Here is a 17,635-nt window from a genome sequence, read left to right as displayed (position 1 = left end):
CTTGCAGCTCCCATGTCTGGTTAGTGCAAGCTCTTGTGCTAGGACTACCTCTTCATGCCTTCCACCAGTGCCACTTCATCGGGTGACGAAGAGATGTAGACAGAGGAGGACCTGCTACTCTGCTGGAGGCCCTTCTTTATCCCATCCACCGTCTCCTCTTCCTTCACCTGCACCGTGTGACAGAGGCACAGGGCTCGGAAGAACAGCTCCTCGCGGTCCTGTGGGAAAGAGGGCACAGGGAAAGCATGTCAGGTACTTACTGAGGGGGTCGTACCCTCTGACTTAAAATATACATCTAAAACCAGTTTAAAACGCAACAGAAAAATGCTCTCTGGGAAAGAAAGCGTGGTAGAAATGAACTCAACCAACCATCCTGCAATTACTTGGGCAAGTGAACAGAAAATAAAAGTCACCCTAAAAAACAGTGCTCATACAAAGCAAAAAAAAAACATCAAAGTACAGGTGGAAAACATCCCAGATTGCACCTGAAACGCGTGTTTTCTGATACTGTTTCACTGCACCTGATATATGATGATCAGCTGTAAAGTTGTGTGATAGGGGAAGCACACCTGTAAAGCACATTTTAATTTCAAGTCTCCGGATTCACACGGAAAACAACTTCTTGCGCTACATCTCGAGAAGCAGCAGATCAGACGTGACTGCAGACAAGGTAAACGGTGTGCTGCGTGTACAGCTTCATCCCCAGATCATTCTGGGAGACAGCAGGGCAAGCAGAGCTGTTATGGGCTGATGAAGCCTAAAATCCTGTTGCAAGCAACTTCAGTAATGGACTGTATACCCATTAGGATTTACTTCCCCATCAACATGTTCCAATGAGGAGATTAGGAGTATGAGTGTTCAGCAAAAAATGCTAAGCACTTTTGCTTCCGACTGTATCAAATCTGACTGTGCTTCATTCGTTTAAGGATAACTTTGGCCTCCAAGCCAAGATGGGTTTCACAGATGTCTGCAAAATCTTACAGAAGCCTTCCTTCTTTTTGGATGGCGGGGGGCACAAAGGGTTTTAATTTCTTCCTTAGTCTAGAAGGAAATATACCTGGTAGCTGGCCTAACACGGAAAGCATCCAACTGGCTGACCAAGCGAGCACATGGTGGAATTTTTTTGTGGACACATGAGTTTCGGAAGGGGTCCAGAGGGGATAAGCAGCTAATCTGCCAGGTTAAGTTTAAAGAGACAAATCACAAAGAAGTCGTACTAGAGGATCTAAGGATAGCGTAGGCTTTTGTTTTGTTTTTTTTGCTCTTCCTCACACTGTAAATAAAGCGTCAATCTGCCAATCAGTGATCCTACACCTGTCTCACACACCTAAACAGAAAACACGAGGACAGTGAAAGTAATAACCCAACTTCTGCACCTCATGTTGTAAGCTTGTTGTTGCATTAGGATGTCCACAGTGCGATCAGACAAATGCTTTTCTGTAGATAAGAGAAGCGTTTGCTAGTGATCCAGGCTGTAGGATCACTTACCTTCCCACCCGCTCCTGGAGAGGAATCAATCATGTCAATACCAGAAGTGCCAGGCAGAATCTGACCATTACAAATCGCATGAGGGATGTACACGTGACCGTCGACACAGCACTCGATAAACTCCATGTTGTTTTCCGTCAGTGTTCCCGTTTTGTCCGTAAAGACATATTCCACCTGAAAAAGAAAACATACTACTTGCCCATCTACATAAAATACCAACTAAACTACTCCTAAACAACAGAAATAACTGCTCCTGTAAAAAGGATTTAAAAAAAATTAAAAAGGAAAATTCTACCCTCCATAAAGATTTTTCATTCACAAAAATGCACCGTCATTAATTCTTTGTACTATACACAGCACCATGCATAACCTGATACTGTGGGTGTCAGCTTCTCCAATATTAGGCTTATATCGCCCTTTATAGCAGTTCAATGGAACTGCGTCGCAGAATACAGAGCTGCTACTAGTGGTGCCTTTGCATGTTACAGAATGTCAGAACTGCGATTTGCAGCAGAGGCTGGTGCTTCTTCCCGACATTCATACATAACTCATGCAGCTTCGCAGGACCGCGTCTCCATCGCCCCACTACTGATATGTGCAGGGGTCCCTTTGTGCTGGATCACTGAGATCAAGTACTGTCTTATTATTCTGTAGACTGTCTTATTAAATCCAGTTATAAGATCCAACATTTTTGTGAAAGATCTTTCTGCTCCATTTGCCTGGTTGTGAACCAATAGGGGCTGACATGAAAATCCGAAACTGGAAGCAGAGACGGATGTGATGTTAACAGTAAAACGTTAGTTGATTGCCGTTTAACTCGCAGCAGTAAGGGGGCACTGAGAATCGAGAAATCTCATGCATTTTGGATACTTCAAGGTGTTCTTGAGTGTAGAAACACGTGGTCCAAAATGTAAGGTACTAAAATCTGAAAGAAATCCCAGGCATGTGTGCTCAAGTATTTTCAAGGAGTTCCACGAAGATCAGCAGCTTAAATACACAGCTGTTTTCACTAACGCATAGAGCAACTCTGCTTTTCATTGTCCCACCTGCCCCAGTTCTTCGTTGAGATCCGAGGTGTTGACCAGTGCGCCTTCCCCTAGTTCATCGTCAAACATCTCCTCATCCCAGGAGATGAAATAGGAGCCCAGGAACTTCTGCATCTCCACCGTGACGTACATGGACACTGGGATGATGTAGTTGAAGAGAACCATGAAGGCCAGGAAATCCGTGAAAGCTCTCAGAAACTGTAACCCAAAATAACCAGAAAGAGGGACTTCAAGCGAGAATTAATTCCACAGTAAAGCACCCCTCATCTTGTAAAACCTGTAAGAAAACAAGGTTCAGGTGTTTATGCCTGATCCAGCTCACAGTTTTATTTGTAATGCAATTCAATGGGTTATAATGTCTAAAAACATCTCATCACTCTTTCTTTGGAATTTTAGAACAGAATACAGCTTTCATTTACAGGGAAAACGCATACATTTCTCAATCTTACAGTATAGTCCAGTTACTTCAGCAAGAAGCTCCTCAAATCCAAAACAAAAAGTGCAGAACATCAAGCTGTATAATATTAGAAGAAAAACTTTCACAGTAGCAAGGGGCATACAGTATACTCATATTTGGGCAAAGTTTCATTTTATATTCAACAGATACCGGCAGGGATTAAACTGCATGTGACTGACGTACCAGGTTCCTCTGCCTTTCGGACTCAGTCTTCTGGTTGTACCAGGGCTCATCCCTATTTGGGTCGCTCTGCCAGACGTATTTCAGCACAGTGTTGATCAGAGCTTTACTGATCAGAATGCAAAGGTAGACAATCAGGAAAGCATTCATGGACCTGAGAAGGAAAGCAGAAAAGAGCAGAGCATGGGTCAGATCCAGGCATGGCAACATACAGTACATACAGTATATACTGTACTGTACCAGCTTAACAAAACTGCAGCTGGCTTCCTGGAATTAAAAATTCATACAGATCCATCAGAAATGGATTTGGACTATTCTATGTGGCTCCAAATACAGGTCACAAGATGCTCAATGTAATATCTCCACTTCAGTTCTAAAAATATGAATAAAGTGTCAACATCTGATGTCACAAAGTGTTATTTTATTAAGTTTAGAGAAAATTCTGTATCGAAGACTTAATGGCTATTGAGGCTCCACAATTACTACAGCTGTATCCTGTGCAAACATCTCTAGTACATTGTGGTGTTGTGAAATTACAGATTGTGGAACACAAAACCACAATCTACTGTACTAGAAATGTTCATGAAGGATATGGCTGAAATATAGACAACCTTAACAGCTACAGTATGTAACATATCAATACAGTATGTTCTCTAAAGTTATTTAAATGTCTTTGGCACATCAAATGCTACCACGGATATCTATCTTTTTGGAATTAAAATGGGACAATGTTAGTCACCTTGTTCTCAAAATGTCATTCTGATAAAGATAACAGGTCTGTCACGTCTGGAAAGAAAGCTTCAAAATCTTCCAATTTCTACTTCAGTGGCATTATTACACCTCTTACCTTAACAGTGGGAGGAGAAAACCTCCAAAATTCTGCTACACACTCATTCTTTTATTTTTGTAAGAGGTTACTGTTGTGTAACCAAGATAAACTTCCAGAGCTGAACAATCATTCTACTCCCAGTACCTCGCCCTGCTACAGGCGGTGAGTGGCACAGCCTGGCACATTCCTGGCTATGAGACTCATCTTACTTTGTATTCTGCGAAGCAGATTAATGAACATGACTAAGCTTTAATTCAAAACGGAGGTTACCAATCCTGGTCATGGTGACCCACACACCTCATTGGTTTTTGTTCTAGCTGAGCCCTAATAATAATAATAATAATGGAGGATGCAAAGGCAGCCAAAGTGTGCACAGTACACTCAAGCACACACCAGCTATCGGTGGGAAGCAGCTACACAGCAACTCACAATCGGCAACCCACTGCAGCTCAGCAGGTATGAGCCGGGCTGGTACCTGGATGGGAGACCTAAAAGTGTTGGAGCTATAACCATTGTGTTAAGGGAGATAAAATACAAATATTAAAAACTGAAGCAACTTCTTAGATCGAGTAAAGCTTCCATTATCTAAGGTGGGATAGAACACAAACCAGTAGTTGGGAGAGTCACCAGGACCAGGATTGGGAACCACTGGTTTAAAAGAATCTAAGATTAAGATTCAATTTTTACTACTACGACCATGTGAAGGGTTTTTGAAGACAGATTTTCAACACGTTAATTCAGTCTTTACTAGCGTATTCGAAACTCTTCTGTAAGAGCTGATCCCAATAGTGCCTTATTAACTCTCCTACATAACTGCTTCCCACTCTCCATAATGGCAATCTGTAACAGTGGTTATTGGGAGCACTACTGATTGTGACAAATCAGGCTTGGACTTAAAGGGTTACAGAAAGAATGGACCAGGAGCATCAGAGAGACCACACTGATTGATTGCACAGTCCACTGCTCAATTGGAACTGAAATCATAACCGGGCAGTCTGTGAGAATCTGCTGTAGTCTGGGAGACAGTCAGTCCAGATAGGAAAGCTAATTGAGGAAATGGCCTTGGGAAGCAGGCACTGAGGAAAAGAAACAGGCTCACAAAAAAGACTGAATAATTCCTCTGTCACCTGGATTAGACAAACATAACAACAGTCCATTGGGGTTTAGTGACCGAGTCATGAAAAACATGCTGTTTCACCAACTTCCGCGGCACGTTAGAAATCACGGCCACCCCACGACTGGATTTTCTCATTGAATGTGTTAACCAAAGTGTGCCACCCGGCGCCATTATGGTTCTCAACCAAAGCCTCATTCATATACATTACATATAATCCCCATGATGAAAATCAGTAATGCCCTGAATTAAGTTTTTGTAGTGAAAGGCAATCAATTAACATGTTCCATCCGACATCTGTTTAATGCATGTCTCTCTATGAAAGGAGAGAAGACTAAATTCGAGAGCTAACTTTCAAACCAGTGCAACGTTACTTGCAGGTAAATCCAAAACACTCTAGAAGGGAAAAAAACGGCAAGTCATGGCAGCGGTCGTACTTTTCCACAGCCGATCGTTTCTGGGATTTGGACTGGTAATTCAGGGCCATTTTGGTCTCCATGCCTGTGTAGATGGCGACAGCTGAAATGAAAACAGTGGATCAGCGGGAGAAATACTGCACCTAGGCTGTGCTACTTAACTACAACCCAGCCAGAAGCACTAAAGTCAAGAGTTACTAATGGCAAAACAGCAGAAGGCAGCAGCTACGCAAAAGTAAAGTGGCAAAGTGCCATTATATGGAAACCCTGACTTGTCACTTACCGGTTTAACATGATTTGTGCATATTCCGTAAATACTTTGTACCTGCTTGATATTTCATTTAGAATTACATGCAATCACAGCAAAACTGTTTCAAAAAAACTATTAAGCTTCTCTTAACTGTTATAAAATGGTAATACTAACATTTTAAGTACAATACGCTTGCAACGTGATCTCTTCATATTTGAAAACGGTGACACAAATGACGTATTAGTGCAGTTATGCCCCATTTAGGTTTTATCAACTTAACACAGCCTCTGAAAGCACGTAATTGAGCTTTAAAATCATAAACCATGAAATGTTAAGTCAGATTAATCCATTACCGTAAATGTATTCCGTGTTCTTCAGTGTAGCCCCTCTAAGAAGGAGATTTTCAGATCCCAATGGCCTGTAATAATCATTAGAAAACAAACATTTAGCAGAGCCATTTTTTAAAGCTAAACTATACATTATGCTAATTTACAAAATGGATTAAATGCAGAAAACTACATCTTGTTTGCTACAACAGCCCAATCTTAATTAGCAGACTCAAAAGCCAAAAGTGCATTCGTTGCTGGGGATTGGAGATTAGAATTTTGGGTGTTGGACATGAAAATCAATCACATGTAAACACAGCTTAATTTATCTACAACCCTAAATACAAACAGCAAGAACCAGAATCAATCTAATACAATGCATGTTGGAATGTCACAAACTGACACCACTGAATGAAATCCAGTACTTATTTTTTAATCAATTAAGGCCATTCATTCTTTTAAAAGTATATATCATCAATAAAGAATCACTTGGGGGAAAAAAAAAACAGATGATTATAGATACATCTCAAAAGACTATCAAATGCTTAATTGGAGATTAGCAGCAAGTCAGTGAAAACAAGGCAGAGAGAACTGTTAACAACAGTCTGGCTTGTAGTTTTGCAATGAATCAATGTAAAGCTGTTCTGAGAAAAAAAAAAACAGAATGCAAGAAAGGGCAGATTTCTTTGCTGGTGCCTAAAGTGTTTTGTTGAAAGATTAAGAAATTCCTGTCAATTTATCTTATTTTGAAGCCTATAAATAAGTTGACATTTATGCCAATTTCTGTCCTAACAGAACTCCTAATTAAAGTACATATCTAATTAAATGGTCTGAAATAATGTTTTTGCCACATTTACACCATGCTGTAAAAATACCAGTTAGTGTTTCCATATAACTGTCATATAAGAACATGAAGATGAAAATGATTACTGTTATTGCTATAATTGAATTTTCACATGATTCAAAGAGTAAAACACAATCTGCTTGTTATGTAATCTCTATGTTATGTGAATCATCCATAAAATACAAAGTGAAGATTCTTCATTATTTAAGAAAAAACTACCTTTAAATAAGTTAGGAATGACTTAGCCACACAAAAATCAGGAATTGTTTTTTCAGATACACCTGCCCAAGAGCCAATGCAATAATTTGAATAACAAATAGGCAACTACATTCAAAATCAATTTCCTGCCTGACTAAGGGAAAAAAATAAGTCCAATTTACCTTGCAATGGGCTCGTCCCGGTCCTGATAAATATTAATGCGCCCCACGAATCTGCAAGAGGAAAACAAGATGTGTTCAGCCAGCCAGCACCGAAACAAACAGCATTACTTATTTAACACTTCATGCTTCGCAAAGGCAGACATGGGGGTATATCTTTCCAGACACTGACGGTTTCCCGCTCAAGTATGGGCATTAACAATAGAAATTAAGATTAATTAATTAATTAATCCTATGCATTTTAGTGTCGGTACCTACAGAACACAAAGCTCTATTATTTTTTTCCCCACTTACCAAATTCCCTATTGAATAAAAGCTCTTAAGCAGGCCCGACTGCACATTTTAATACAGACCCCATGGCTGCTTTTTTCTTTTAATTCTGTTTGTTTTTTACAAAACACAATGACAGCAACAAACAGAAATTCTAATTGGAGAAAGATACATCAGTATAGTACATTATTTTTCAGGACTTAAAAAAATTGAAGCCTTGTGAACTACGAAAAAAGTATATATGCAACTGATTATGAGAATTATTTATAAAACAGAAAAGCTGGTTTGATAACCTCTCACACAAGATACCTAGTCTGTACTGATTACGTACAAAGCATTACTGCACTGGAAAACAAAAGGACTAACGAGCTTGCTATTTTTACCATGTTCTACACTGTGACATACACTCTCTAGGTGACTGATAGGCCTTACAACTACTGACATCTGAAAAGATTTTATAGCTGCTAATACTCAGGTACACAGCATTCTTTCCATGTATTGGCAGCCACGCTCCAGAAACCCACAAAAACTTTGGACCTAGGCAGCTAAAATATTCTTGTTTACTACTTTTCTATAATCAGTAGCTTCCTTCAGCCAACAGCCATATCACCCAGCAACTCACTCAAGGTTCCTGCTGGAAGAGGTGTTAGTTGGGTCAGCAGGGGATGCTCATTCTACAGTCTATGTGGGTCCTAATGCTCCAGTATAGTGATGGGGACACTATACTGAAAAAAAAGGCGCTGTCCTTTGGATGAGACGTAAAACAGGTCCTGACTCTCTGTGGTCATTAAAAATCCCAGAGCGTTTCTTGAAAAGAGTAGGGGTGTTACCCCGGTGTCCTGGCCAAATTTCCCATTGGCCTTTGCCATACATGGACTCCTAATAATCCCCATCTATGAACTGGCTTCATTACTCTGCTCTCCTCCCCACTAACAGCAGATGTGTGGTGAGAGTTCTGGAGTTCTGGTGCACTATGGCTGTCATCGCATTATCCAGGTGGATGCTGCACATTGGTGGTGGTGGACGGGAGTCCCCATTACCTATAAAGCGCTTTAAGTGGAGTGTCCAGAAAAGCGCTATATAAAAGTGTAAGCACATATTATTATTATTATTATTATTATTATTATTATTATTATTATTATAGTCCTCTGGCCTGAGAAATATTAGGCAAAAAAAACTCTGTTCTTTAATTGCACCTCATGCAATCTTTGCATTTTAATAAGTTGATGTACACACCAAGATGGAAGAAGAATATTTTGTAACATTCCCCCAATGCATATAAAAAAAAAGAACTGAAACCACTTGAAGCAGATTAAACGTGGTGATGAGCTCTATTACAAATGGCAGGGAATAGCAATACTTCTTTGGAATTGCTAAAAGGATGGCTGATTGCATTGTATCAATGTGCACTTTTGTTGGTAGTCTGAACAGGAGCAGGTAAAAAGTGAAAATACTGTGTTGTTATCCATATTCCACTCATTGCGTTCACCCAGTCTTTATGAGTCGTTACATTAAAAGGCAGCTGGCTTTGCCAAGCTTAGAAACTGAAAAGTTTCTAACACAAAAAACAAATACACCATTCTGAGTTGGGCAGAAATCTGAATATAGACGCAACAGGGGTATGAACTCTAAAAAAAAATAAAAAAAATGCGCACATTCAAGATTCAACTTCATTCCAAAATAATTCTCTCATGTAATTTTAATTGGTGGCCAATACACCAAGCTGGTCAGTGTCTGTTATTTACATCAGTGGTATGACCTTTCGGCACAATTCCCTTTCCCTACTCTCCCCTAGCATGTTTGCTGTAAGAATTGTAGATGTAATCTAATCCCATCTGCCAAACGTTCTCATCAAGCATTTCCAAGTTATCTTTCTCACAGGCTACGCCACACAGTCTCTGTCTCTGCCAACTCATCCCTGAGCCAAGAGCTTCTGACCAGTCTCACTACTGTGGGAAGAAAGAAAAGGCTGGGCTGGCACACAGCAGGGTCAACAGCACCCATTACAAAACGCTGCCGCCACAAACTATCACCAGCTTACTTTCTGAGGCCATGCAACGTGGCTTCGGAATGTTTGTAATGTTGTATCATTGCCACTTCTGGATCGTCAGCATAACTGGTGATATTATAACAAATACTGCCTTACAAATCTTGGCAACAACTGTTAAGGCTTTACGTGTTACATAGACAGAGGCTTTGGCTCACTGTCAGGTATCAAACAATAGTGATCCCACTTCTCATAGCTTCCGCTGCTATAAAAACAGAACAACACCGCCTGTCTGACTGGCTTGACCAATTCAGCACGGACACTGAGATTCCCAGCCACTGCTACCACAGTCTGGAGGAAGTCTCCCTATAGTGGAAACTATTTCTTTTGTTGAACACTGAAGTTTTAACATAATCTGTATCAGGGCTGTTCAAATCCTGAATTATGCAGTATTTGCTTTTACATGCAGACATGAGACGAATTTCACAGTTACAGAGTGTAGCTGCTAGACATACATAGTGAAGTCTGATGTATTTTGTTATTTTGTATTTGTTATTTATTGAACTATTTGCATACAATGTTAAGTTAGAAACACACATATTCCAATTAGGAACCCTGATAATGCACAAGAAGAGGATTTTTTTTAATTAGTCCCATCTGTTAGTGGTCTAAAAAATAAATATTTCTTAAAAATCCTAGTGAAACCAAAGCACACACTAAGTATTCCTTGTGGTACAACTACAGTATGTTCCCTCAGTCTATGCTGGAGTTAAGGCCATTTTTGTGTCACTTACTTGTAAAGGTCAGGTTGAGGCTGTTCACATTCAATGGTTGCTCTGAGAGAGTCCACTTCTTTTTCCGTGTTGAATGCTTTTGTGTCTTGAACAGCGTAATACGTCTTTACAGTAAAGCCAGCAAAGGAACAAAAAGAATCATGAATTATGAACTTGGACACATCCGTACCGAAGGGCTGTGAGAGCAAATAAGCATCTGAAACAGCAGGATATTATCTACAGCACACTTGTCAGAATTCATACTGTGTAAAAAAAACTAGCAAATGAGGTAAATGGGCAAAATGGCCTTCTCATCTGGAACTGCTCTTATGTTCTTTGTCTTGAAGGCCTTAAAATATTTGTGACAAACTTGTGGGTCTGTCCCTGACATACAAAATCAATACATCCCTCTTCACAAGGCCTTGTTTTTCCCTGCTAGTTACAGCAGTGATTACAAACCTCTACTGAGAAACAATTTTCTATTCCCACACATCTATTCCAGCCCGGAGGATATCAAGCTGCCAGAGATCCTACAACATCAAGAACCCTTTTCTCAAGGCACCATACAGGTGTCTTGAGCACTGAGGAGCACCGTTTTTTGTCACCTTTTCTAGGGCCCTTCTTTATACAGCCAGAAGTTCTTTTCATTCATGGCAATACGTACAATGAACATTAAGCAGTCACCAGGGGTTCAGTTCCCAATCTTAAGGAAAAGGTACACCTCTCGAGAGTTGTGAAACAGTCATGTTGAAAGGCTATTGTGCAAATTGCAGTGTTTGATAACACCTCAAAGGTTACTGTTTTTTTTTAAAACCAGTCCTTTACTTCTATAGACTTATCCTTTCTAATAGATTGTGTTGTATTCGGTTTTGTGTACACTTCGTGATGTTTTTGTGTACGTGCCTTTTTACCGTTATGAAACTATTCCACCAAAGAGAGATTGTGAACCAACCGTTCAAATTATTGTGAAGCGGGTCAAATTAAAGAGGAAAGGTGTTCAAAAGAAATCAACTCAAACTAAAACAAAATGTTGTGCTTCTATATCCTCCTTATTTCAGTCTTCAGATGAGTAATAATACAAAAAAGAATGTTTTCTTTCCTGTTTAAAATCCCTCAATACAATCTCAGCATTCAAATACCCTGGTTGCGTTATTTTAATCCATTTTCATTATTTAAAATAATAATATATTATTAATTCTTTTTCTTCCAATGTGATGTTTAAATAAGTTCCCTTTATCATTAATGCATCTTCAGATGTGTTTTGGGATATTAACTGAAAATCTGCAGCATTATGAAGAAACAGTCCCCTAGTTTAACAATAACAGGTAATCGCTCTTAAGAAAGACAGTTTGTCTTTTGGAGACAAACTGGAGTACATGCCAGGACCACAAAAAAAAAGCAAAATAAGTACAAAACCAAATCTGTTAAAAAAAAGGACAGTTCATATTCTGCATTTATAAAAGCCCTTCAAAAGGTAACTCTGGAAGAGTTCTACCTACTGTACCTTGTATAAACTATTACTTTTTAAATAATTTCAACAAAATGCAAAAACTCACTCAAAAGTCAAATGTTAGGCAGAAAGTACTGTGCATGCTAGGTTGAAAAGCTACGTGTCAAATGTGTTCTTTCCCCAAAAACAAAAGCAAGAATGTATTTAACAGATAATTCCCCGTGTAGTCTGAAGTCACTGTTCTGACCTTGTGGCTGGATTCTCCATCCAAACTGGCCGTTGTGACGAAGCTCGTCCCATCCTCTCGACTGGACGACAGGAAAATTAGGTCACAGGGGAAGGTTTCGTCTTCTTTAACTAGCACGATGTCTCCCACCTGAGAACAGAAACACAAAAGTGACAAATCTGACAACCTGACAAAAGTATTGTTTTATTTTGGTCCCCAAATAGACAGGTTGCACTGTATAAATATTAAGGCTCACACAACCAACTTTCCATTTGTACCCCAAACAATCCTGCAAAGCAAATGAATATATACTCTCAAAGAACCCTTCAGGTACTGTACGTTTTAATTCCTCAATAGTCCAAACCTGCTTTTCGCCAATCTACAGTATGCTTCAAGTTTGAGTGGCAGCTTTATCTTTGGCAGTAAACCACAGCTTAACCGAGCAGGAAGGTGGTATAAGTCAGAATACTCTGAATTTGATTTTACTCCATTGTAGGGCACACAGACATTCTCCTGACTGCTCACACAGAGGGCGATTTAGAGATGCCAGGAAATCAGAAGAGCATGTCTTTGGACCGTGGGGAGAAACCACAGCGCCCAGAGAAATTGCAACCAGCCAAAGGGAGAGCATGCAAACTTCACACAGAGGGCACCCCAGTCCAGAATCAAACCCAGAATCCAAGAGCTGAGGAAACACCTAAGTGTAATCGTGCTACCCACCCCACCTGCATTTCATGATCAAGCACAACACAAATGACTAACCGAGTAATCCAGGCAAATTTCACTGCATTATAGAGGATTGTATATTCATTTTACAGAGGATCTAAGTTACATAACAGAGTATCAAGGCAGCATGGTTTTATAATAAATAAATCCCTGACCGTATCCAGCTGAGCAATGCACTTTCATTTAAATTGCTGTCACAGGTAAAGCCTGTAGTATAAAGTAATGAATAGCCCTGAACATTAATTTGATTGTTATTCATGTTTCCTCACAGGACCTGGCTCACTCAACAAAGATGATGCTTTAATGAGAGCTGCATAAACTCTTTCCAAGATGTAAATGCATGCAAATTTTTGGATGAATAAAAGAAAACCAAGGCCACAGAGTGCATATACTTCAGATAAAACCTCACTTTTGAAATAAAAACAGCCAACTCCAATGCAATCGCGTACTTACAGTGGAGCTCCCTACAGCATTCCTCCAAAGGATCTACTACTTTATTATACCCATTGAGTAATCAGAATAATAATAAAAAAAAACTATTTTATATAGCACCTTTAAAGGTTGCTTCTCAACACGCTTTACAGAATGACAACAACAATAAATAAAAAGAATACACAAGATAAAACACAATTACAATATACAGAGGAGACCGTGGATGGTGGTACTAAGTATAGTAGGAGCAGAGGGGTAAATAATGGAACCAGTTAAGCAAAGGCTCTTCTAAAGAAGAAGCTTTTCAGTCTGGATTTGAAGGAGTTTAGAGTAGGTGACTCTCTGATATCCTTGGGGAGAGAGTTCCAGAGTTTGGGGGCATAACAGGAGAAGGCCCTGTCACCCATACAATGTAGACTGGCTTGGGGGACAGTTAGGAGACCAGAATTAGAAGAGTGAAGGTTGCGAGGTTGGGAGTAGGGCGATAATAGTTCAGACAGGTACTGAGGTGCCAAGCCATGCAGAGCCTTATAGGTGCCATAAGCCATGAGCATAATTTTTGGAAAATCACTAGCATGCACTCAAATCCATGCAACCTCAGCACCTTGACAAAACCCAGCCTGTGAACTCCTCATCATTCATTTGCAGAAGACAGAATCAAACTGAAATTGATTCATTCACTTAAAAATTAAGCTAATCAAACAGAATAATCAGCATGTTTTAAAATGCTTTAAATTTTAAATAATTTAACATCTGTTTTATATTTCACTTTATACAGCCTGCCTTTTTGATCATAATCTGTATGATTGTATTTTCACCTTTATACTATTTACTACTGTTTTTGTAAATCAAACACACAAAACACGGATTCTAAGAATCATTTTCTTTGCACTTGTCACTATAACTCTGGATTTGGTCTTTCCTCTATTACTTTGCAAGTGGATCCAGGCCATTATGCACGTTTTTTACTTTTCCAGGACAGTGTTTGTCCTTTGACTGGGGACACTTACTCGTAATTTCTGACTCTGCTTTCTCACCACTTTGCCATGCTGGATGATGTGGACAGGACACTGATTAATGGCATTGTCTGCTTTATGCCTGAGCCAGTCTTCATATCCCTGGAAAACAGACAAGACAGATACACACAATACTGTGGTGGCCTGCAAAAAATAATTGGATTGTTCAATGGTCTGAACCCAAGATCTTCTTTGAGCTAGAGACCAAAGATGTCCTAATGCAGCAATGAAATGTTAAGCTAAGAGATGAACAGCTGATCTAAGATACCAGCTCAGTGTATCAGAGGTTATGTCACTGTAACATTCCCTCTCTCTGCCACTGAGGAAAAGCATTATTGGCATGAGGTGAAGCCATCTTTCATGGGTAAGTTTTCCACAGTTTTGGGGCTTCTCAGTGAAAAAGAAAACTCACACCACAAATCGCACTGACTTTAAATCTAAAAAGAGGGGGCTGTTTTTTCATCTGTGGAAATTGTATTTCCCCTTTGAGTTATTTACTAGGAAAAAGAAACCTCTCTTTTTTTCAGGTTTTTGGTATAGGGAGATATGTTTATCACAGTGAGATCAAGGTGGGTTAGTGGTTCTATAACATGTCTGAGCTTAGACACTCATGCTTGTCATAAATATTGTAAATTAAATTCAGTGTGCTTTGTGTTTTTGGTCATTGATCTGTGGACATGACTGCATCTTTTTGTTGGCCTTTCTTTGACTCTCACACTACAGAGGAACAAAGAAACCACATTACCAAACTCAAATTCCCTGAGGAGAGGGGAGTTTTACCATTTAACTTACAGAAATATGATTAATGGGCAAGTAGGTGTCAAAGTGTCAAAGCATGATTTTACCTTACAACTCCCTATTAATTACAATTGGTGTCTTAAACCTCAAGCTAAACCTTCAACACTTCCTCCACTTGTAACAATATATACACACAACTTACAAATTCCTCTCAAAAATGGTAGTTCAATTATAATATTAATCATTTAACATTAAGAATTATAAGAATGTAAGTTTTTAAACATGAATGCCTTAAAGACATGTCCTCTCATTTTTAACCTGTGACATTTAGCCCAATTAGAAGCTATTTGATCTTAGGATTCCAATGTATCAGGGTTAGGTAGCATGTTCCAGATTCAAACAAACCTTTCTGCAAATGCACCTTCTGTTCCCAATTTTAAATGCTATCCCACAGTGTTCCCCCAAAAACAGTTACACACACACCAGCCAAACCCTGAAGCAAAGTGCAGAACGTTTTCGAACTTCCAATCAGATGTGATGCTATGCATATACACAGAACTGAGGTTTTTGTGCAGCAGGGGAATTGCAAGACTACACAGCCAAACGTCACTTGTCAGACCCACTTGACAAAATATCAGTTCGAAGAACCACATCAGTCTAACAGTATCATGTCACTATCACGGACCTGTGCTAGTTTGTCATTTGATGTGCCCATTAACGCTGCCTCTCGGCTCATCACACAAAGACATTAGCCGTAAGGATTACAGCTGATCGCTATGCAAGGTGACATATGTTTACACTGATGCTAAGAGATATTAAAAACTGACAACAAAGATGCAGTTTTACTCTGAAGGTGCTTAATACACATGATGCGTACACAGGCTCAAGAATGATAATCTGCGTGACAGGTTCACCGTAGGCAACACTGTATACAATGAAACACCTTGTCAGTCAGTGAAACCTGCTGACAAACATGAGCCTTGGCTTCACTGGGGAAACCTGGAATTCTTAGGATTGGAATTAAAGCTTCAAGTTGCAAATCCTTGGAAATTGAAAAACGACTCCTTTAGTATTAGATGTTCATTAGCAAATTAACAATTTAGAACGCATACAGTAGAAAATACATCTAGAAAAGCTTTATAGAATTTGATTTGTCTCTCCTAAGAATGGTATTTGGAAGTTACAGAGCAAAAGTGAGCTTAATGTGAAAGGATAACACCTTTTGGCACAGCTACTGCATTCCTCCGGGTTAACTCAAGTGCTTGTGAAATTAAACCCCTTAATTTTCTTTTTTCTCTATACAAAGAAGTACCATACTTCATTACAAAGTCAGCTCAGCAGGTGATGAAAGCTGTTTGCTTTTTTCAACAGTCTTCACTGCTCAGAATTCAAACATACAGTAAATGCAGCAGCATACTGGAGCCACTGCAGCCAAACTGCATGGTTATCCAGGGCAGACATTTGTACTTGTAGTGTGCTTTGGCTCACCGCCATTAACTGCAAGACCATACTGCTCTGAGGGCTTGGTTGTGCGTGTGTTATCTTAACAGTGGGGTTAAGACAAAGATTTGCCATTTCGCCCTTCACCTTTTCAACCTGAACAAACCTCTCTCAGGTTTCTCTCACCTGTTTGATGGCAGTGACTGTAATCACAAAGAACAGTGGAAGTCCACTAGTGACGGGGCTAGTCGGAGTGTCAATAATCAACTGGAACAGAGCCAACAAGGAACAAACACTGTAATCAGCAACTGTTTCACAATTATCAAGACAAAACAAGAAGGCAGGGTGTAAGTCAAAAGAGAAAGTAGAAAGGTTTTATCTTAGCATGTCAAGAAAGTGACTCTCAGAATGATTTTGAAACATCTTCTGTGGGACATGCATTTCGTCTATGAAAACAGCAAACGAGCAAAATACCTTACCTGCACTAGGAAAATGATTAGGAAATAAAAATTTGCAATTCTTCTGAACTGTTCAAACAGGTTTTTCGGTACAAAGTTCCAGAAAGTGTACTGTGGAAGGAAAAATGTCTGGGTTAGACTGACACCATGGAGAGTTGTACTGGCTATATCAAAGTAATAGTATACTACATTCACCTGCAATAAATCTGACTGCTCCTAACATTCATCTGTCTTCTTGTTTACAGGACTTGCTTACAAGAGTGAACCTTGGACTACTATAAAATGATGGCCTCTGTAAAGAAAATATGAACAGTGATAATCACTAGGATCACTTGAAATCTGCTGAAAGACAGTGTTAATCACTATTAAATGCCTAAAAACAAATGTTGTAAATGATGCTGCAACTCAAGTGGCAATCCACTGAAACTCAGCAGGTGTGAGCCTGGCCAGTACCTGGATGGGAGACCTCCTGGGAAATCTAAGGTTGCTGCTGTATAATTTGGTGGGGCCTGTAGGGGTAGCTCACCCTGCAACTGGTGTGGATCCTAATACCCTAGTATAGTGACGGGGACACCTTACTGTAAAAATGGTGCCATCGTTCTGATAAGACTCTCTGTGGTCATTAAAAATTCTCAGGGTGTTTCTCAAAAAGAGTTGGGGTCTTACCCCGGTGTCCTGGTCAAATTTCCCATTGCTCTTTACCAATCATGACTTCCTAATAATCCCGATTATGAACTGGCTTCATCACTCTGTTCTCCTCCCCACTGAGACCTGGTGTGCGGCGAGCATACT

At 39.7% G+C, this 17,635-nt stretch overlaps 1 protein-coding gene across 15 annotated transcripts in view; it reads right to left on the bottom strand.

Moving 5' to 3' along the window:
- The window catches only part of atp11a (ATPase phospholipid transporting 11A), a 102,145-nt gene that overhangs the window by 47,477 nt on the left and 37,033 nt on the right, over positions 1–17,635 (bottom strand). For 14 of the 15 annotated variants that reach the window (XR_015924860.1, XR_015924857.1, XR_015924859.1 and 11 more), the window contains exons 3-14: positions 16,865–16,954; positions 16,572–16,652; positions 14,202–14,309; positions 12,055–12,183; positions 10,379–10,482; positions 7,331–7,381; positions 6,134–6,198; positions 5,552–5,633; positions 3,175–3,325; positions 2,535–2,732; positions 1,489–1,662; positions 49–218 (exon numbers count right to left, since the gene is read on the bottom strand). Coding sequence is in view for 10 of the 15 variants with exons in the window: in XM_088596843.1 (XP_088452969.1) it covers positions 49–218; positions 1,489–1,662; positions 2,535–2,732; positions 3,175–3,325; positions 5,552–5,633; positions 6,134–6,198; positions 7,331–7,381; positions 10,379–10,482; positions 12,055–12,183; positions 14,202–14,309; positions 16,572–16,652; positions 16,865–16,954 (1,403 nt within the window). In the remaining 5 variants the exon portion in view is untranslated. The remainder of the gene's footprint in view (positions 1–48; positions 219–1,488; positions 1,663–2,534; positions 2,733–3,174; positions 3,326–5,551; positions 5,634–6,133; positions 6,199–7,330; positions 7,382–10,378; positions 10,483–12,054; positions 12,184–14,201; positions 14,310–16,571; positions 16,653–16,864; positions 16,955–17,635) is intronic. The other variant, XM_088596853.1, reaches the window with a different exon arrangement.

The sequence above is a fragment of the Lepisosteus platostomus genome, chromosome 2 (genome assembly GCF_059453375.1).
Source record: "Lepisosteus platostomus isolate fLepPlt1 chromosome 2, fLepPlt1.hap1, whole genome shotgun sequence".
NCBI lineage: Eukaryota > Metazoa > Chordata > Actinopteri > Semionotiformes > Lepisosteidae > Lepisosteus > Lepisosteus platostomus.
This window is presented reverse-complemented; position numbering and strand designations above follow the sequence as displayed.